At 45.1% G+C, this 22,955-nt stretch overlaps 1 protein-coding gene across 1 annotated transcript in view; it reads left to right on the top strand.

The window, feature by feature from the left end:
• Window positions 1-1,191: 1,191 nt before the first annotated feature.
• plxnd1 (plexin D1) overlaps window positions 1,192-22,955 on the top strand; it is a 62,535-nt gene continuing 40,771 nt past the window's right edge. The window contains exons 1-7 of the mRNA XM_061075220.1: window positions 1,192-2,517; window positions 5,538-5,714; window positions 8,951-9,082; window positions 10,594-10,694; window positions 15,311-15,440; window positions 18,798-18,975; window positions 19,207-19,315. Of these exons, the coding sequence (XP_060931203.1) occupies window positions 1,303-2,517; window positions 5,538-5,714; window positions 8,951-9,082; window positions 10,594-10,694; window positions 15,311-15,440; window positions 18,798-18,975; window positions 19,207-19,315 (2,042 nt within the window). The 5' untranslated portion in view covers window positions 1,192-1,302. The remainder of the gene's footprint in view (window positions 2,518-5,537; window positions 5,715-8,950; window positions 9,083-10,593; window positions 10,695-15,310; window positions 15,441-18,797; window positions 18,976-19,206; window positions 19,316-22,955) is intronic.

The following is a 22,955-nucleotide window of genomic DNA, read 5'->3' as shown; positions in this document are numbered from 1 at the left end:
ATAGGCACAGGCGATTGCGCACGATTTAGCATCAACTTTAATTAGTGCATGAATTCAGAGGATCGCTGGCAAACTGATTTATTCAGTGTCTGACACGTTCGTGGTCTTTTTTTTTTACTAATTTCTATTCAGAGTTGCGAGAATATGCTCGCACACTCCAACCAAAGACCCAAAAAGAAAAAAACACTCGCCATATTCGTGCATTTTTGAGTTGGAGGGGCGCATGTGTTGCGTTTGAATATTTATGAGGTGCTGCTTGCGTGTGTGTGTGTGTTGGAGAGATGAATGTGAATGTCAGAAACCGGAAAGTTGTGCTGAGGTGCCCATCTGGTTGCACTTTCACGCTGCTTTACCGAGCCGTGTGTGTGCCCAAAAGACGGAACCCTCCGGATCTGCAGAACTAATGTGAGCGAGCCGGGGGACTGGGGGGTGGGTGGGGGGGCAGGAGGTGGGACCATGACCAACCATTAACCCCGAGATGAGCGGAACCACGCAGGGATGGAGAGGCATCCACCGAGCCCGGCTTGAAAGGAAAGAGCCCGGTCATTACGAGCTCACATGGAACCACGAGTTCACTTTATATAGCTGCGTTACGCTCATGCGTAAATTAAGCGTAATGTGGGTCCATGGTCCATATGACCGGTGTGGTTTGATGACAGCTGATTTTTAAACAGAAACTAGAAAAAGCTACATTTAGGGGAACATCTGGAATAAAGATGGAGTGAGTTGTGTCTAATGATCACAGCAGATCTCTTTGATAACAGCTGGCACAATAGAGGAGGAGGTGCCACTCCCCAAAGTTGGTGCGCCTGTTCCCAGTTCGTCTGAGTGAACCCATGACATCTGTAGTAAAGTCGAGTTTATATACTAAGAAAAACGATTAATGCTTTTAAATCAATTCATAATCAAACATAATCTACTAAAACACGATTTCTTTAAGTCTAAGTCACATCTGTGCAGGAATAACATTGTGCGTAAAATACGAACAAGTCCTCTTAAACTGTATTTGTCTTCGTTATTCTATTGCTCAAAGATCATAAAGATGTCAGTGGCTGAGCATTGTGTGTCTCAGTGCCTCGGGAGAGAGGCTGCTGAGCTGCACAGTGGACAGAGGAGGACACACACAGAGGAGACAGCCTGCAAAAGGAAGCACGACTCGCTTATCGCGTCATTCTGGGCTTAGGCGTTGAGCAGGAAACAGCCTTTCCTCTCGGATTGTCGCAGTAGGAACAAACACACATTTTTGTCTTTGCTCAATGCACCCCTCGGCACAGAACACGCGGAAGCCGGTCAGAAGGAAAAATGCCTCCTTCGATAGAGATAGCTGTTCTGCTCCTCGGCGTCCTGGCGCTGGAGACTCACCGGAGCGCCAGCGCGCTGCACATCCAACACGCGTTCTCCACTCCGAACCACACCAATAACTTCGTGGTGGACCCGGTGTCCAGGAGGGTCTACCTGGCCACCGTGAACAGCGTGTACCAGCTGAACGGCAGCCTGGTCGTGGAGGTGGAGAAGAGGACCGGACCGGTGGAGGACAACCTGTTGTGCCATGCGCCCCAGCTCCCCCAGGCTCCGTGCGAGCATCCCAAGTCCCTCACCGACAACTTCAACAAGCTGCTGAAGCTGGACCGGGATCAGGGGGTGGTGGTGCTGTGCGGGTCCGTGTACCAGGGCTTCTGTGAGCTCAGGAAGATGGAGAATATTTCCGAGATAGCCGTGGAGTTCCCACCCCAGGGCGAGAAGACCGTTTTCCCCAGCATGCTCAACATCGCCGCCAATCACCCCAACGCGTCCACGGTGGGGCTCATCTTCAAGAGCCACGGGGGGAACACCCGGCTGCTGGTCGGGGCCACGTACACAGGGGCTGGGACCCAGTTCTTCCCCAAGAACCACAGCAAGGAGGACCTGCGCTTTGAGAACACCCCGGAGATCGCCATCCGCTCCCTGAACATCAAGGACCTATCCAGACTTTTCACCTATGACATTAACCCCTCGGAGGACAACGTGTTCAAGATCAAGCAGGAGGTGAAAACCAAGAACAAGCTGAACTTCGTGCACGCTTTCATCCAGAAGTCCTACTCCTACATCGCCTTCAATAACGACGCCAAGCTGGGCCACAAGGAGAGCCAGCCCAACAGCATCCTCGCCAGGATATGCCTGGACACCGACAGCTCCCGAAAGTCCTCCGGGCCGGAGAGCAAGAAGCTGACCGAGTCCTACATCCAGATGCCGCTGCAGTGTGGATATAACGGGAACATCTACAACCGGCTGCTGTCCGTGTACCCGGCGGACATCCAGGCCGAGGACGCGCAGGACGCACAGCCCTACCTGTTCGGAGTGTTCTCCAGACAGACCGACAGGAAGGCTGCTCTGTGCGCCTTCAAGGTGGCAGACATCGAGGAGGAGATCCGGAGGGGCCGAAGGAACTGCTCCAACTCTCCCAGCAGCGATGTTCAGGTGCTGGACAGCGTCATCCAGGGCTCCGGGGCAGCCTGCATCCAGAAGGGAAACCTGTTGGTAAGGACCATAAATCTGTTTCATATTCCCCAAAGTAGGAAGTTTGTACAAGGACCATAAATCTGTTTTATATTCGTCATCGTTTGAAGTTTGTACAAAGAGGATAGATCTTTTATTTTAATCAACATACAGAAATATGAAATAAGTATAAGGAGCATTGATCTATTTTATAAGTCAACATCTTGAAATATTAATTGTAAAGTTTGTATAACGAGCGTAGATCCTAACTTTGAGAAATATCAGATATATATTTTCCATAAGGAGCACAGATCTACTAAAGTCCACATACAGAAATATTAAAAATGAAGTTGGTTTAAGGACCACAGATGTATTTAATTATCATCAACATAGACACATTAAATATGAAGTCCAGGATTTTGTGTTATTGAGTGTTATCAGCTTCAATTTAACAGTTAAATAGGAATAAATTAAAAAACTGAGATAGTTCCACTTGACTGAAGTTTTCCATTAACAATAATCAGTATCTTGATGGAGCAGAATATATTACAACAAGGGAACAATAGACCCTCAGATTCTTCACCCTATAGCTTTATTATGTCATGTGTGCTTTGATTTCTTGTTACTTGCGGGTTCAATATGAATACACCGACATTGAAAGCCTGGAGATTTGAAAAAAAAATATGAAGAGATTTGTTTATTTGTCGCCCTTTTTATGAGATCTGCTTCAACAAACCAGAGTCACAGTGGTTATTCAGCCAATAAACCTGCTTCGGGCTCTGATTTATTAAACCTGTGGCTCGCTCCAGCTGTTCAGGCTGTATGAAAGAAGCAAACCGCACTCATGTGTCCGCTCGACACTTTTCGTTTGTGCTAGCGAGCACTTGTCCTCCCTGCAGCCCCCGAGGCCCATGAGTTGGAGAGGGGATCTCTTATGTCACGAGTAGAGGTCATGATCGTTGGAATGGATGCTCCGGAGCCACATCAGAGGTTGTGGGAAGGGTGAGACTCCTCTCACATCCAGCAGCTCCCCCTCGTATCAAATATGAAGAGAAGGAAGGGGTCAACAGTTTACAATGTTTTTTTCTCAGTTAAACCTCAGACATCTTTCCTTTTCTTTTTTTACTATTGAGTCTGTGCTGCAAACTACAACTCAGCCTCAGATTTAGCACACGGGAAAATATATATCACCGTCGTTTTATATTGTCTTGTGTTTTAGATGCTTTCCTCTGGTATACACAACAAAACCTCCATCCATTACCCGCACCACTTATCCTTTAACCCTCTGGAGTCTGCAGTCGTGCTGCGTGTGATCGAATCGCATGATGGGTCTTGTTTGTTTTTGGCTTCAATATATCGATCCTGAAATCAAAAGCATTTTAAAACAGCCAAAGAGGTTTAAGGGCCACGGGGGGTGGGGTGGGGGTGGGGGGGGAGCTTGAGCCAATCCCTGCTGACACTGGGCGAGGGGCGGGGTGCATCCTGGACAGGTCACCAGTGCATCACAGGGCCAACACACTGAGACAAGCCTCCATTCACAATTACAAGTCTCAATTTAGCGTGTCCAATTAAACTAACCCCAAATCTGCATGACTGTGGGAGGCTGCCCTGAGGGAACCCACGCAGACATGGGACTCCAACCTTCTCCGCTGTGAGGTGACCACTGCACCACCGGTGCACAAAACATCCCTCCTGATATTTAGCACTCTCCACTGTATTTGTCCCCTCGGTTTTCTCTGGTCGGAGTTGGATAACGAAGGCAAGGCTGGCCCTCAGTAGAGCGCAAACCTCGGCCAAGGCCCACCGGTCCCATTAAATCCAATCAAGCTGCACCAAATTTCACACACTCACGGGTATCATTTCCCTTAATGTGTCTGATTTTTTAAAAATCAATGAATTATTCCCTGTGAAAATGTAAAAAAACAAACATCCTATCTCACAATGTTTCAGGGAGTGAAGAAAAAGTCCTCGATCTGCCCCCGGATCTGGATCAGCACCAAAACTTCATGGGTTACTTCCTGTTTTTTCGGAAAATCTGTGCCGTGGTTTTTCAGCAATCTCGCTCACCAACAAACGTACCAACTAATAAACAATCGGTCGGGGGTGCTTGCCCCAGTTTCATAGGAATGCAGTGAGATTCCATCTTCTCATTGTGCTGGTTGTGACTGACAGAGCTGGGGTCAAAGGCGCCGGTCCTGTGCCCCTGTGCTGTCAGGTCACAAAGTTGCCCTCCTGGCTGGCACTTGTTGTCTGTGTCCCCGGGGGCCGCTCCTCCCGTGACCTGCTTACTGAATACTATCTCAGTTGCCCCACAGGCCTTCCTACCGCAGACACATGCTCAGTTCAAAGTGGCTTAGAGCAGATTTCTCTAGTTCTCACTGCATTACAATCTCCTTACCCCTCAACAGAATGGGTTAGTCTTTCTTTGGTTCAGCATTTTTCTCGCCGTGACCACCGAAATGTGATGTTTTTTCTGTGCTCCACAGTCAGAGGGCGAGCACTGAGGGAGAGCCAGACACAATTTATGATAAGAGAGACGAGGCCGCGAGCGGAAGGGCCCGTGGGAAACGACTCTACAAATATCCACTGCGCTTAATTCTCCTTCTTTTTTCCCCCCGCCTGCCTCTGTGTGCTCTAAAATATTCCGAGAATTCCCAATAGATCCGTGTGCTCATCCGAGCGTGGCGCTAATGTTTTATCATTGCCTGCCGAGGATTTGACAAAAGCAGAGTCTTATGAGTGTTGAAGACCCATGTAAGCCCCTTTCAAGTATTCACCGAGATGTCTAAAAAGTGATTTAGAAGAATGAGCAGCACCGTTGTGATAGCTGCTATCGGTTCTTGTTTTCCACTTCACTTTCATCACACAGCGCTCTTTCTGTGCTTTGTTCTCGCCTGTTTTCTAATCTTGACGGCGTGCTTCTCTGTGAAAGCTGAAGAGGACTGATCTTTCTCTCTCTCTCTCTCTCTCTCTCTCTCTCTCTCTCTCTCTCTCTCTCTCTCTCTCTCTCTCTCTCTCTCTCTCTCTCTCTCTCTCTCTCTCTCTCTCTGTTCACCTCACAGTTGCAGCCCGACCAGCTGGACTGCGGTGCGGCCCACCTGCAGCACCCACTGGCCCTACGGAGGCCCCTGAGGTCCATTCCTCTGTATGAATACCCGGGCCTGAGCTCAGTCTCGGTGGACAATGTACACGACCACACGGTGGTTTTCCTGGGAACCGGTAATGGACGACTTCGTAAGGTGAGACACATGTTCTACACACACGCACGCACACACACACATAATAGGTCACTGCAGAACAGAGTTAATATTGTTAATGTGATCGAGCCCTGCAGCATGGAAAAAGCTATAACAGTAACGATTACATTGTGCCGCTCTGATGTGGCGGCTGAGACTTTCAATAAACCAAACTCAGGTGTGCGATGAAACACTCAGAGCGGCGGCAGAACAATCGGGAACGTCTGCTTTCCTCTGATTGGCTCTCATCACCGTCCTCTCCCAGCCCCCCTGGCTCCGTTCATCCATGACCCATCAGTGAGCCATCTATAATCATGCGGTCCAACGTTCCTCGGGTTTGGTTATTGTTTGAGGAATCACCAGGAAGCTGTTTAACGAGATCCGTATGAGCCGGTCCTTGTGTTGGTCCGCGACCTCAAACATCTGCAGTTGGTCCGTCTTGTGAAAACCTTCCCGGTCTAATTAACAGCATTCCTTAATGTTCTTTCTCAGCCACATTCCTTGTCACCCCCGACTGGGCTTGGTGGGCAGCGGCCTGCCTGCGAGCGCCACAAGCTTCTCCTCAGCTGTCTGCGGGAACAACATAAACTCCGACAGCTTTCTGGCCCTATTGTGTAGCCCGGTCCCTTTAACGACATTAAAACCATTCTGCTACAGGGTGTTGTGCCTCATGCTGCTGAAAGAGCTCCTTGTGTTCCTGCTCCTGATGAAGGTCCTGCTCTAGCCCCAGCTGAGCCCTACTGTAATTGTTTAAAATGGTTTATACCCAACGCACAACACAGGTCGGGATGTTGTGAGCCGCTGTGTGCTTGTGTGCGTCCGTTCCCTTGATTGCAGGTCTCACAGTGTTCTTAGGTGCGTGACTTTGTCTGTGGGCCAGTGCAAGTGACTCAGTGATTTCACGTGTTTACGCACATGAATGCAGACCCTGTGATTATGGGCTATATGTGTGTTCACTCCGCATGTGTTGCAGCCTTGTTATATAGGGAGCAGGGTATTTCTGTGACCTTGGGCAACAACATGAATTGGGCTTCTTAACTTTATGTGCCTTTCTTTGTTTGTGAGTGTATGTATGTATCTGTGTGTGTGGTTGTGGTTGTGTGTGTGTGTGTGTGTCTGTGGGTGTGCATGCCCCGAGGATGGAGCTGTTACAGAGGTTAATGGTGCTGTTAGTGTGTGTAATGTGATTCTGACTGTGACTTTGGCTCAGACTAAACGCGGGGGAGCAGTGGTCGAGATTAAGTTAGGCCTCTTTCACTGTCTTTCAGAGGGCCCTCAGTGAAGTAATTTGTAATTACATGCATTTTTTAATGAAGTCTCCCCCTCCCCATTACAGCTGACTTCCATTTTCTGCCTCTCGCAGTGTCCACCTTTATCTCGCTCGCTCTCGTCCAATTTGACTCCCTCAGACAGTCCCCCCCCCGGCTCCTCGGTTCATCAAATCCTTGTCTGCTCGTCTTTACTCCGCCTCATATTTAAGAGAAAAGACCCTTTAATTCCTATCGCAAACAAACACACTTCATCTCTTTATCTCTCTTGTTCTCTCCCTCCCGCCCCACCTCCATCTGTCTTTACTCTCTCTCCTTAACACACAGGTACTCACTCACACACACACACACACCCGCCTGTGGAGAATGAGCGCACAGCAGCTGAGCACTCCTCGGTTGAATAGGGGCTTTCATCTGCAGGCAGATAGACAGGGAATAAAGTCAGAGTGACCTGCCGGTGCAGCAGGTGCTTCATTGGTTGACCTGGTGGCCGACCGCGCCACTTCTCTCCTCTTCTCCTGCTCTCATTCAGCTCCCGTCCAGGTGTGTGGGCTGCTGTTTACTCGCTGCTCACTGCGACTCTCTGCTTATGTGTTTGCAGTCGCCGGGGTGAGGGGTGAAGACATAGCACAGCTGCTTGCTATCTCCAAGGGAGTAAAATAGAGTGTGTGTGTGTGTGTGTGTGTGTATGTGTGTGTACGGTTGGGTGGTGTTAGACAAAAAGGACAGCGCTATTTGAAAGCTGAGATAATGCCTCTCAACACAAGCCAATGGTTTACTAAGCTTATGTCTGCCCTGGTTTAACAGTAACTAGCACGTCTCAGTGGGTGGTAATAGTGTTGTCCTCTGTGTGTGTGTGTGTGTGTGTGACAGTGTGTTTGTGTGACAGTGTGTTTGTGTGACAGTGTGTTTGTGTGACAGTGTGTTTGTGTGACAGCGTGTTTGTGTGTTCAGCGGATGGAGAAGTCCCACAGCCTGTGCTTGTCGCCAGATGCTGGTCAGTTTGCCAGTTCCTGCAGGATGTCTCTGCTGAAGAGTGACCCGACAAATCTCAGAAATAAGAGCTTTCACTGTCTGCGTGACAGGAAGTCGCACTCAGTACTGTTTGTTTTTCTATGCAGCTTTGTGAGCGTGTGCGTGTGTGTTTGTGTGTGTGTTTGTGCATACGTGACAACAGGCCACCCATTTTATTATCTTGAGCTGTTGGAAGGCCGGTGTGTAGATAAATCACCGCTTGAACAAAGGACCTACAAAAAAATGAGGTTGAGCAAGTACAAAAAATACTTTGAATTTAAAGTTTATTATGCACTCGAATAATTCACTTAAATTGATGACTATTCTTCATCAAGAGCTATGAATTATCCCCTGGGAAAATGGTGATTTTGAAAAATCCAAACTCCAACCCCTGATCACCACCAAAGTTGAATGGGTTCTTCCCTGAAACACAATGTATCCTTCCACCAAGTTTCATGGAAATCCGTTGAGCTTTTTTGTGTAACCTTGCTCAAAAACTAAGAACTGGTGGAGGTAATGAGTTTTGGTGCCGTCTCGTGTGTCTCAGTCAGGTTTAGAGGAGCTTCAGTGTGAGAGATTATATTTATCTCCTAACACATCAGTTGTTCACAGCATTCGTCTCAAACCTTCGAGGAGTGATTACGATGTGACAGTTGCTGGCGTGAATCCCCTGCCGAACCAAGGTGGAGGAGGTGAATTGAATATCTGATCCCTCTGACGTGTTGCTAAGCGAGACATCAGCCCCGTGAATCTGCTGTGACCCAACACACAAAAAACGACTGTGCTACATTGAGCAAGTCTCAATAATTGGCAAATTCTGTGCGAGTGTGAAGCAAGCGGCCGCTCGGTTGACTTTTCCTTGTACAGATTTTCCCCTTTGAACGTATTTGTTTTGCATCTGCTTCCAATTCTGCAACTCCAACCTCTGTCCTCTGCTCTGATGTCTCTGTTCCACAGCTGACACTCCTGGCGAACATGACCTTGGCCAATCAGTGGACGCTGAAGCTGCCGGCTGGCGAGGCCGTCCATCACATCATGACCTTCGACCCCAACGACAGGAACTTTCTATATCTCATGACCTCTCATCACGTAAGAATGTGGCTGAAGACCAGGCTCCAGTTTCGTGCTGCTGGTTCTAACCACCTTTGATTTATTCATGTCAGCCTAAAGGAGCGATCACACTTCATTTCACATTCCTCCTCCATGTAGCTGAACACAGGCCTTCAGCGCTGCTGTTCTTAACCAGCGTGTCTATAGCAGTCATGCTCCTGACAGGATGTGGCTGCACCTGATTGTCGGTTGACTGTAGTGAAGCCGAGAACTGATGGTCTGTTGTGCTCACTGATAAGATAAAGCTCTTTCCAGATACTGACGTGGAAAACACCAGGATCCATTGCGTGCCGTGTTGCAACACACACTGCTATTATGCTTAACACTTAACAGTAAAGTTGTTATCTGCAACATATGCATTAAATCAAAAGACATTTTTGATACCGTTTGTGTTAAACTTCTTTTAGCAGACGCCTTTAAATGTTATAATTTTGTCTTTGTTACATTTCTTTATCAGTTCAATCCGCCTGTCTATGTTTACACACAATTTGAGTTTGTTGGCTGCACCATTAACAGTTATCAGGAGAAAATCCGGCTTCAAAATGAAATAAACTAAACGGCTTGCACAAGATGAGAAGTGACACACGACAGAGAGGAGAACAGATCTAAGCTTTGACATCAACCACACGATTGGCGTCTTGAGATCATGGCAAATTCTGATTGGACGACCAAAAACATCCAAGAATCAGCTGATCACCCAAGGCGGGGAGAGTGAGGGAGAATTGTGAATGAACCGGAAGTTTCATATACACCAGGAGATGCCTACAGATTTCTGGGACACACGTAGTATTAAAGTGCACTTGCAGATACCAAGTGTGTCACCAAATCAGCCAGGACTGAAACTGTATGTGATAAATAATATATTGTTACGCCCCCACCACTAACATCACCTATTTTTAGCAGGTTATAAATACTTTAGAGGCCCAACTGGTTTAAAACACACTTTAAAGTATTGTACATATATATGTGTGTTTATTTGTATAGTGGAGGCTGGTTTATAAACAGATAATGACTGACAGTGTGAAATATCATATTAGGAGTGGCTATAATTTTTGAAAAAAATATACTACATTTACAAATACTTAAATTGTCATGGTACAGGCTCTCAACTTGTATTAGAGCGTGTTATACTGTTTTGGGTTATAAATGATAAATGTGTGATTCTCAGATGTGTGTAGGATCAGAACTAATGTCAGAAAAGTCCCATATTGTTTTCCTAGAGCTGAGGATGACATCTTTAATTTGCTTGTTTTTTTCAAATTTATAGTACAAAACCTAAAATACTAAATTAATAATGACATACGATTCAAAGTCTGTGCATTTGAGAAGCTGAGAGTGATTGTTTAAACATTTTTGACAATTAAAAGAAAGAATGGAAAAACTTGATGAATGTTCAGGTCAGTTCTTTAGGCGCTCGCTCTGAGCTCATGGTTGGATGTGATGTTGAGTTTTAAACTGTTTGCATTCTATCTGTGTGCTGTGGTGAACAGATGCTGAGGGTGAAAGTGGCAGATTGTGACCAGTGGAAGAGCTGCAGCGGCTGTTTGGGAGCAAGTGACGCCCACTGTGGCTGGTGTACTTTGGAGAACAGGTATAAACACACATAAAACACACACAGACACACACACACACACACACCGTTTTTGTCTCCCTATCTCCATATATCCAATTAGCCATCTTCCTCGGACTTGTTCTCTGTCCCTCTCCTCCTCTTTTCTGCTGCCAGTAAAACATAATTCAATCAAACGATCATACGTTTGTGCATCACACACATGCCACATGCTCTTTGACGTAATCTGCAGAGTAAATGCGAACATGTTTGCTGTCTTTATTGCCTGGATTGGAGCAGCTGGGGCCGTTTATATATGAATGATCGACTTAAGTTATTGCCTGTTGTGTGGCAATAAAAGACCTATGGCAGAATAACAGGATTCGAGCTTGTCGTTTTGATGCTTTTAGTGTCTGAATGGGTGAAACCACAGAGGCTGGTTTGCTGGTTTTCATCATCCTCATTCTCGATTTCAAAATTTGTTGCCTGGCTGAATGAGTGTTGGCAGCATCAGGGTGTATTTTGGGGTTTGGAAGGCTGCTCTTGGACCGAGCTCAACTGATTTGCTTTTCATTAGCCCTCAGACTGGGGGAGTCACATCATTGTTTTGGAGCAGTCTCTCGGTTCTTCAGTAGTTTGGGGCGGGAGTGACAGGCTGGGAGCGCCCGGCGAGTAGTGACTTGGCTGAAGTGTAACAGCGAGCAGGCGAGAGCGTGCTATGATTAATGTGGCTCTGTCAGGACTGGCTCTGCCGCTCCGTGTTCGCTGGCTTTCAGGGAGAATACGTGTGGTGATGAGCTGTTTGTTTGTGTGTTGTTTGTCTGCGTGCGCGTGTCTGTGTGTGTGTGTGTGTGTGTGTGAGAGAGAGAGAGAGAGAGAGAGATGGTCGGTTGCTTGGTGATTAAAGCAGATCAGACAAGATAGTGAATTTTGTGATGAGTTCAGCTGCAGCTCTGGAGGCTCTGGCATTGCCAGCGGCCATTCAGAGCTGGAAGAGTGGAACTGATGAGAGTTGTGTGTTTGTGTGTCTCCGTGTGTGTGTGTGTGTGTCAGTGTGTTGGTGTGAGTGTGTTTGGTCAGACTGTGTCACTGTCATCTCCCTGTCTCTTCTCCTTATTTATCTTTCTCTCGTTTCTTTACCCCCTCTCTCGCTTCACTGCGTTTGCTGTACCCTCGTGATTCCCTCTCTGTCTTCGGCTCCTTCTTCTCTCCCCTGCCTTGCACTTGTATATTCCAGTAGCTTTCTGAATTTGGTGATCCCTTTCTCAACCTCCCTCGCTGCCTCCCTGCTCCTCGAATCCTCTTCCCCTAGTGCCCTAGTCCTCCTCTCTATCCCTCTACAAAGGAGCGTTGATTGTGATGATGGCAGTGGGAGGGCGAGTGCACACTGGCTCTTTTGACAAGGAAATGTCAAAGTGTGTAAGTCAGAGTGTGTGCGGCGTTATCTGGCTCCTGAAGGCCAGGGAGCTGATGTCATGGGTGTGTATTTGTGTGTTTGATGCACTGTTTGGCCAGTCATGTTGGCCGCTGGGCTGGCGCTGTGGCCCCAGAGCCCAGGGGGGGATCAGGGAGGTCGATGTGTGGGGGTGGATGGTCTCCTCCCTCGCCCCTCTGCATGATACAACCGAGGAGAGGGAGTGGAAAAAGGACCACTAGAGAACTATCTGCAAATCTGTGAAGCCCCTACTGTCTCTGTGGGTGTCTGCTCGATTTTATGCATGGCTCTGACGTTTCTCAGCATGTCTGCATTTAGAGTGAGACATGAAAACATGTCTGGTCGCTTTGTGGAGTCTGCATTGTTGTCTGAAAAAAGAGAGAGAGAGCTACATCCCCTGCCAGAGATATAACTGAGTCCTTGATCACTCTTCGTGCCGGAGCTGGTTTAATCTGGCACATGTCACAAGAAAGCACTTTATTTTATCTTTATTTGAATCAAATTATGCATCATGTGCAGCTTTTGCTATTCACAAATTATCATGCCGAGCCCCATGTGCTTTTCTCACAGTGACTTTGTGTGTGTCTGTGTGTGTGAGTGTGTGTGTCTGGACGTCATATGTTCTCCTGGTGTTAACAGTCTTGCCGGCTTCGCACCTTATCTGACGTACAGACACTTAGGAGGTGATGAGTTTTCTCGGGTCATATTTTATCTGCATATATTAACTCTGTTTAGTTCAAGGAGCTGCTGAAAAAGCTTTTAAAGTCATTGTGCCACTGAGCCGCAGGTGAAGAGTGTATTTGTGTAAAAAAAAAAATAAGTGAATTCATGAGTCCACTGCTTTGCTTGATCATAATGTGGCACATTAAGAACAAATACACATGGTGCATTTACTGGCCAGTTGTTTGTTGTAGATGTTCATCTGAGACTGCATGTCTTTTTCTTTTGCCGTAGCCAGAGGAAGCTTCCTGGATGCCTGCTTCAGTTTATACCAAGTTGCATTTGTTAGGTATTCAGCAATTAAAGATAAAATCTGTAGTTTACAAGATAATCTAAATATATTCTTCAGCATGGAAAACAAGGAAGACACCTTGGAGCGAGGGAGGAGGTTCTGTTTTACTCCACGATTTCAAAATGAAATGCAGATGTAACTGCAAACAGATACACATGTTTGATCTCATAGATAGAGCTGGTTTATTGAAGATGAACATGAGTATCAAATGCTTCGTAAGGCGTTTGATTTGTGGCAATTCAGGTTTTGATTTTGTTGATTTAAAATTATTTTACTTTTACAAAGTTCACCACAATGTTTTCAGGTCTACAGGACTTTGCTATAAGGTTACCTACTTTAGGGCGGATTTGTTTTTTTCACACCTCTGTTGATAGCCAGATTGTGGTAAACAGATTAACATTAAGCCAAAAAAAATTGGCATGTCAAGGTTTTTTTAAACTCTTATTCAGAAAGTGTCTTTTTTAAGCTCTGTGGTGAGTCAGATATTATGATGTCCTTTGCTATCACTTAACTTTATTGACTTACAAGTAATTTTGGAGCTTTCTGTTCATCATGGTTGAGTTGCCATTAGTATGCTAACATTAGCTGCACAGCACGAAGTGTCATGGCCCATGGGTCATCAACAAAAAGTTGGACAACTAGATATGATGTTAATGTTGTGTGAGAGTTTACGAAAATGACAAGGGTTTGTCCTCTGTGTACCGTGAAACTCTTTATTAACTTTGGTGCCAATCCATCTAAAAGTTGTGACTTTTCCGTCGGTTGAAAAAAAAACACAGGATCATTTTGGAAACTGCACTGAAACCCATGCATCATACTGACAGCAGCATCAAAACAATTCCATGAAACACCCAGCTACACTCTCAACATCTTTCAGGATGAAAATCAAATCAATACCTTCCCGAATAGCATAATTTCAGCGCATTAGACTGTTTATCCTTGGACCCACTGTGGTGTGACCGTTGAATTTGCTGAGAATGTGCTCAGAGTTTATGAGTTTGTTTGTGTCGAGGGGATTTTTTTTGTGGCCTGCAGCGCAGCCTCTCAGTTCTATTTTTAGCTCAGCAACCGACCTCACGGCCCCTCTCAGTCCTTCTGTGCCGACGGGACAGAGAATCTGGACGTTCACTCACTTCGGACACAAACACTAACACACGCAGGCCGACAGACACATGCTGTATTTTGAAACAACTGTGACAGTGTGAAGGGGAAGTGGGATGTGCCAAACTCATTATGTGGCATGTTGGGATGCTGGTTAGTGAGGCCTCTTTGGTTTTGTCCTCCCTCTGAGGTCACTTTGTCCTTCCAGTGCGCGCTGCAGATGACCAGAGGTCTGTGCCAACAGCCGGCGCAGTTCGTCAGTGGAGCAGACGTCAGAATGTGAAGCCACCTTGCTTGTGGAATGACCTTTTACTATTCTGCTGTCCTACACATTCATTATACTCACAGAAAGGCACAGACACACAAACTGTATGGTTTATGCATGTCGACACATACAAATACGCATTCATGGAGACACAATAGGTCCACACACCTAAAAGAAGGTTTGTTTTATTCAACTCTTAGTAACAGGCCCCTGATCTTAGCGCCTGCGGGATGGGTTACCATAGCGATGCGTGTGACCTAGAGTCAAGTAGTCTCTTGTGTTGAGCCAGACAAACTGACAGCCGAGGTCTGAGTGTGACATTAGGAGACCAGAGTACCTCATAAATCTGTGGGAAGCAGACCATGAAACCAAACGGTGAGAATTTGTCAAGTCCTAAAATGAAACAAAAACACAAACCTGCCCGCTCTCCTCACGAAGGAGAAAAGGTTGACCTTCAAACTCTGCGTTCCCATACCAGCATGGAAGTCCGGTGCCTGATTGGGTCTTGATTACCAGCTTCAGCTATTACAAGGACTTAAGATATAGTTCGTAATCTGATGTGGCAAAGTCATGCTGATGGATTGATATTGCTCCAAATTTGACACTGCATTTCCCTGGGACCTCAACAACACACATGCCAAGTTGGATATGAATAAGACCAACAGTTCCTGATGAATGTGTTCAACATACAGACAAGATACTTCATATTACAGTGATCGTAAGGAAATCCTACCAAACGTGTCTTTGTGCTGTAATCTAACCTCATCCCAGATAGCTTTGATATGATCTGATAAATATACCCAGAACATGACTCTTAAACTTTCCCTCTGTTGCTCTCTGTCCAGATGTACCATCCAGAAGGAGTGTGCTCAAGGGCAGCTGGCGCGCACTTGGATCAGCATGGGCGAGGGCCCTCAGCAGTGTCCTTCCATGACCCTCACACCTCCGGAGATCAGCATCTCTGCAGATATCAAGGTATTTTCAGGTCCCTTCATATCACACCCTGAAATGCACATGACTGCTGCTGTGATCAGTGGGGGCAGTGTGCTGTATTTAAAGATGAAGAAACGGAATGTCTCATGACCACCACCAGCACTACTATTATTATACACCCTATTATTATTATAACCCTGCTGATAAAGTCATGCCAATACTGTCTGCTGTTGCAGCTGCCTCCACTACCCTACCCCGCTCCTGAATAGTATGTTTTAGCTTTTTGTTAAAGTTGACTGAATATTTACAGTATACTCCCGAGCTAAAGGAGTGGAGTGTTGTTGATTCGCTTTAGAGTTTATGAGACACGTATTTAAACACATGTGCACCGTGGACACACAACATGAGACGCCCACAGCCAGGACATTAGGGTTAAAGTGACTGGAACGATCCAGATTCATGATCAGACACCATCAGTTGATATGTGGTTATTAGTTTGAGACACACACACACAAACAGGATTCAGACAGGAGAGAAGTACTTCCTGCAGATTATCACTACGTCTTTTTACAATCAGCTCTAAATAGTTGCTTTAATGTCAAATGTTACATTTTGTCACTACTAAACTGCACATCTTTCTTTCACAAGCGCCCATCACCAGACACGTTTCTGATTTGTAACAACAAATTAGAAACGTGCGTCAACATGCTAACACTAGGTATCAAAAAAAGCCAGAGTCTATATTGTAATAAGTCAGTCTGTCAGTCTCAAACTGGGTCTGGGGGTCTGCAGCTGCCTGTAGCCGCTACAGACATCTTCACCAAGCGGACAGGACGACTGATGATTTTACCCCGAGAGAGCAGCAAGAAAGCGAGGAGTGCACACTCTGCAGTTTCTTCTGGGGACGTTTCAGTCCCCAGTGGCTGACAGACTTAGGCATTGGCTGATACAAAAAATTGATGGAGGCAACACATACAGGAAATGCTTGTGGTTGTGTGTTCATGGTCTATGATCTACTTTCCTGGACTGGAAAAAACACTCTTGTTCTATCATCAAAGAAGCCTACAACTCGATTCTTGAGTGTGTTGAAACTGTTTAAAAAAATTAAACATAGCAAAAACTAAATTTTAAGGACAGTCATTACTTCAATTTCAAGAGTACTTTCTCATAACGATTTGTATACAGTAACTATAAACTGTAATAATTATTATTCATAATCTAATTGTTAATATGATCAGGAACATGAATTGCCACAGCCACCCTAATGTGAGTCTCTGTGGCATATATACAAAAGTTTGATGAGCAACACTTGTCAAAATCCACCATTTCATCTGCTTCACCTTCACCTTTTACAGTGTGAGTCTTTCAATGCAGAGAAACTGTCGAGTTCAAGTTGCTGTGCATTCACTGGCTCCTCCAAAGGTCTCATTTCATTGAGCTGTGAAGTCGCTCCAACTTCAGTGTGTTCATGTGCTTTGAAGTCAGAATGTGGAAAAAACATAGATGCTGTAAATAACATGTGTTGTATTTTTCTGTCTACAGCAATCAAACAATAACTTGACACCTCTTTTCAATATTTGCATAATAGCAAAAATAATCAGTTGTGACAGGCATATAAATATTTCTTTTAAAGATCATAAAAAGTCTGGTGATGGGCGCTTGTGAAAGATAGATGTGCAGTTTAGTAGTGACAAAATGTAACATTTGACATTAAAGCAACTATTTAGAGCTGATTGTAGAAACTTCAAAACGATAGCAACTTGTGTGTGTCTCTGTCACTCACAAAAACTAATAACCACATGTTAACTGATGGTGTCTGATCATTAATCTGGATCGTTCCAGTCACTTTAACCCTAATGTCCTGGCTTTGCGCGTCTCATGTTGTTTGTCCACGTTGTGTGTTTAAATACGTGTCTCATAAACTCTAAAGTGAATCAACAGCACTAAGTAAAGGTCAGTTCTGTTCAGTTCCTAAAGCAGCGGTGGTTATAAATACGCAGCGACGGGACATTGCTAAAAAGTGAACGTAGCAAAAACATGAACCGATGCATCGATACAGAGACGTCCACGTATGCAGCAGAAAACCACTAAATTTTCCCACCTCTAGCATTAACCCTGGACTATAAAGTTTTTGGGAAAGAATGGCTACAGGATAGATTAGAACCTTATGTAAAGTATAATGTAAATCAAAGACAAAGATCACAACATATCCCTGTAGGCATCCAGGCAGGTTTAATAACTCTCCAGAGTACAATAGTATTTATTCATGGTGTAAACTTGGTGAAATTGAGAACGAGGTTTGTTTCTTGTTTTACTGCTCTGTCTACCATGACGTAAGGGCTGTACTCTTTTACTAAAATGTCCTGTTTTAACTTAGTTATGGAAATTTATTCTGGTTCGCTGATCGTGAAAAACTTTGTGCTTGAGTTTGTGCTTCAGAAAGTGAAGTTGGCAGAGAAGGCAGTTTATTTGTTTAAGACCGAGCCGTTAAAGAATAAAGTTTTAAATGTAACGGAAAGTTTGACCACTGCAACTGTGTTTTTCTTGGTGTGACACACTTAAAGCAGATAATAACATATAAGGTGTTGTTTTGGATAATTTCTTCCAGTCAGTGCAATGTGTAACAGAAGCATAATAACAGCTCAGTGCAGTCTGACACTTAGAATGCATTTGACCTTTAATTACAGCTCATGATGAGACGAGGCTGAGAGACGACAGGTCATTAATTGGTTCATTAATTGCGGATAGTTGCTTGTTATGTAGGTCATTGTGGCTGCTCTGTAATAGATCCAGCAGCTGCCCGGTCCACAGGCATCCTCTGGATTCGCAGGAAGCTCGGCTCAAGGTTGTCTCCCCAAACAGGAAGCAGCAGGCAGGAAGTCAGGGCTTTGGCCAGGAAATGATCAATTCCTCCGAACAATGGAGCAGATTTTGAGGACTTGTTAGCACACGTTACCGGCCGCCCCAGCTTGTAACGGCTGAGCTCCAGAATATGTCATCACTTTTTTTCCCCTCTTTGCCACCCAACACCTCTCTCTCCTCCTCCATCTCCTCTTTTTTTTTTCTCACATTGAAATAATTCAAGCCGAAATTCAGTCATGTCAGTGTGGTGTTATGTTTCTCATTATACGTCTGTCATACTTCATCACATAGCCACATTTAGATGTGATGTAGCACTGTGCCATCTGCTTCTTCATTACACGTTTGCTTTTTCTATTTCTCTGCCTGAACTTCAGAACAAACTTTAGGTAACGCCGGCACAATTTTCCCTCCACCGAAGACCACATGTGGACATGTGGAACTGAATTTGTGATAAATTTCCATTGAGATATAAAAGATCAGCAGTTATTTATATTTATATTTATATTTTTGCTCCTATCATTACTTTTCCCAACGTAGGATGTCGGCATCCTGATAAATGGGAGCGTCCCGGATCTGGTGGGCTCCCGGGTGGAGTGTGAATATGGGCCGGGTGTGTCGACAGCTGCCACGCTGCACCTGGACTCCGGCCCCGCTCAGATCCAGACTTGTCCCCTGCTCCCTCGAGAAAACTACCAACCCATCCTGCCGGGCACAGGTGAGACTGCAAACGAGCATGTATATGCAGTATTGCCGGGTCCTATTTTACAGTTACAGCATGTGATCCTTTTATTATATAAGATGTTGAGCGTTATTGCAACAAATGCAATTTCCCCTTTTTGTCTTTCTAAACGCAGCCGAATCTCGCGATCTACTTCGTGTTATGAAAGCTATACCGACTCGACTGCTTGACACGTGCAGCTTTGTTTACATGCCTTTGTTTCTGCAGATCATTTGACTGTTTCTGTGGCGATAAAAGTGAATGGCACATCTGTCGTATCTGGGAGCTTCATCATCTATGACTGCGAGAGGACTGGAGCCATACACCCCAAGATGGCGTGAGTCACACATCCATTGTCAACGCTGTTTATCTCAAACTCTTGATGAATTCCCTGTTTGTGATGCTTGGCCAACTCAGAGCCTCATTCTGATCCCGTACTTTCAAATAAATTCACTAAGTGGGTGAAAATGAAATACATACACTCTAAACTTCTTTTTTAAGCTGTGCATGGTCCCTCAGATATATCTTGTGATCCTTTGAAGGGCCTTGACCCCTAGTTTAGGAGCCACTGGACTTGACTATCAAATTGTTTACAACCACCCCCGAGACCTTGAGCCACTGGCTATTTATTCAAATCTTCCCTAATGAGACCTAAATACCAATAAACTAAGATTATAACGGTCCCTAAACATTGTGCTTTGGCAAGCTGTGAATAATTTTCAACCAAATGTCATCTTAAATCTCTGTGGCGTTGTAGATGAGCACATGTAACTGGAAGGTGAAAGACAACACAGCTTCTCCACTCTGTTTGCCTCCGAGGCCTTTGTCCCCAAAGTCTTCGTCTTGTGTTTTCCCCCCCGCTTCCTCTTTAGGCCTCCGTCGGTAAATACTGGCGACACATCCTCTCCGAGGGTTTATCGTGTGTTTGGTTTGCTCAGGAATTCTCAGCGCAGGATCACAGTTTGGATTGATATGCTGTAAACATTAAGCCAAAGGAAATTGGATATGTTTGTCTGGCTGGTCATCTTGATGTGTGCTTTTGTGAAGGACTACGACTTGTATGGCCCGGTCACAAAAAGGGTTTTCTCATGCCTGGAGGCGAACCAGCTGGCTTCCTTCTGCATGTTGGACCGTGTCAGAGGATCCACCATATCTGATGGGCTTAGGCTTAGAGGGACATCAGCATATGTTCGTGTGTGTGTTTGTGTGTGTGTGATGAGATTGAAACAGTTTGGGTGTGTTCCTTTGTTCGGTTGTTGAGGTGCGAACACAGCAGTTGCAGGTACATGTGTGCAAGGCTGCGCCCAATATGTGCACACGGCCCCGGTGCTCGGCGAGGTCCGGGAGTGTGAAATTAGATGGTGGTTTGTTGAAGGTGATAATGAGCAAAGTGCCATTCTCACAGGATGAGCAATGGGCTGCAAACTGCGGCGCTGCTATACTCGATCTGATTTTAGTCACTTCAAGCTGTTTTTTTAATAATCCCTGAAGAAAGTCTTATGAGCCACATCCCCTCGACGAAACCAGATAGTGGAGTCTCTTTGTTTTCTGCTTTGTGGATAAAAGCCATCACTTTGGTTTCTTCACATGCTGAACTCGTCCTACAATAATAAATCAAGCCCACATTAGAGTGGAAATATCCTCTGCGGGTGTAATAAAAAAGAAAGTCATCGCTTCATTTATCATTATCGAGGTAAATCTGACAAAATGTTATTTTGGGTAGAAGTTTGAACGATGATTTATCGATGTAGAGGAACCTTTTAGCTGTAAGGGGTCTCTATCCGTGTGGTGAATCAGGCTGTGTGTGTTTTCCGATAATCTGTGTGACCGTGTTGGTTGTGTGTGCATGTGTTTGTAGACAGTGCTCCCATGACCCCTTCAAAGTGGTCAGGCAAAGTGTTAATGACAACCAGACCTGTAGCATTCCAGCCTCACCAAACAGCCGGGAGGACAAACCACTCAATCTCCCCTCTCACTCTTTATGTCTCTACGCCACACGTTTTATTTGCTTTTTATATGTCTCCCTGTGCTTTTCTGTTTTCCCCTCCCTCTCTATCTTCCCCCTGTCTCTGTCCGTTCGCTCCACTCGTCCTTCTCTGCTGGTCCCCCCCCCCGAAACTGGTCCTTTTCTTTTGGACGTATTTCTCTTTGACAGAGACGTGATTGAGGATGTGTGTTTAACCGCTGGGTCCACTGAGAGGCCCTGAGAGTGCGAGCCTGACTGTGTGTTTAGTGCACGTGTGTGTGCGTGTGTGTGCGTGTGTGTGTGTATGTGTTTGTGTGTTTGCGTGAGTGGTCATTATGACTTGAGATGGACAGGGCCATAGGGTGTTTACTGTCAGTGTCAGGTCGAGCAGAGAGAGAGAGTGTGTGTGTGCGTGTGTGTGTGTGTGTGTTAGTGTGTGTGTGTGTGTGTTTGTGTGTGACAGACAGAGAGAGATGGGGGAGGAGTGAGAGAGTGAGAACATGTTCATGGGTGGTGTTGTATAGGTGTTTTGGTGAGACAAAAAGAGAGTCTGAGAAAACAGAAAAGCTGCAGCTGATAACAGCCTTGAGGGGGCCGTCTGCTTTTAATCAGAACACAAACACACACACACACACACACACACACACACACACACACACACACACACACGTTTCAATCACGTTACTGCATGCTCTTACACCCACTGTACTCCCCAATCTAGATCCCCTCAGAGAGCTGTTATCACTGGAGGTGATATCCTTCCCAGTGTGGGACATCTGTCTCTTCCCAGAGGCAAAACAGTGGCACACACAATCCACTTACACAAGCACACTGCTCAATGGAGGTGTTCCACTTTTAGTGAGGACACGCACACACACACAAACACACACAAACAGACACACACACACTTCAGTATCTTAGGAGACTAAAACTATCTATTTGGCTTTTTAGTGAGAGTTAGTTTCTCATCTATTGTAAAGTGTATTTGAGGATTATTAAAAGCGCTCTATAAATAAATGTAATATTATTATTATAATAGCTGTTCATGTTGGTCTTGCTGCTTCGGTCTCCCGTCACACTTCACCAAGCCCACCAGACGTTCCTGGACTTTTCTCCTTTTTCCCAGGCTTTAGTTGAAAAGTAAAAAAAGAAATCTCTTGTCCTAATCACTTTTCTTTGACCTCGATGGAAAACATCCTCAGGTCACGGAAAGATGTGAGGGGGAATTCACAAGGACTTAACAAAGATAACTGTGGTGCAAAAAACATCTGACCGGACTTGCACTGGGATTTTCTTTTAAACTCTCTTTATTTACAAGACATGGAAGACAAGCACGGTGACAAACTCAGTACTGTACACCTAGAGTTCAAGTAACGTTTCATATCCATAACAGATTCTCACTTCCGATGAGAGAATATTTTCATTAACAACAAAAATAGATAGTTTCGGAAAAAACAAACCAAACAGAATCGAAATGTTGAGCTGTTATTATAAAAATGAAATGAAAATAAGGAACTGAGAAAGGGACTTAACTTTTGGAACGGTGACATTTACACTGCGTGCTGTATATATCGCAATTGGGCAATACTAACTTTTATATTGAAATAATAGGTCATAATGACATTATTTACACTACACTGCTGAAAAAATAAATCCATGCATGTGTTGTTCAATTACACACACACACACACACACACACACACACACACACACAAACACACACACACACACGGGCAAAAACAATACACTGCTTCCAGTTATGTTGCTTTGCAGGCTCATAAAAATAAGGAACGGAGCAATGGACCATGCAAAGTGAATTATACTCAGACTTAGTGTATGGAGTTTCCTGTCATGGGTGCTTCGGACCTCTTTTATACAGTTGCCAAGTGGAGAAAATTAATTTTTGGTGCATTCCACAATGTAGAGTACTCATTGAAATTACGTTTGTGTGTGTAGTATTTTGTTAATATGATGACATTGTGAAAAAAAAGGAATTCAATATGCTTGTTCT

Source organism: Limanda limanda, chromosome 7 (genome assembly GCF_963576545.1).
Source record: "Limanda limanda chromosome 7, fLimLim1.1, whole genome shotgun sequence".
Taxonomy (NCBI): domain Eukaryota; kingdom Metazoa; phylum Chordata; class Actinopteri; order Pleuronectiformes; family Pleuronectidae; genus Limanda; species Limanda limanda.
The sequence above is the reverse complement of the archived record's forward strand: the minus strand, read 5'-3'. Positions and strand labels throughout refer to the sequence as shown.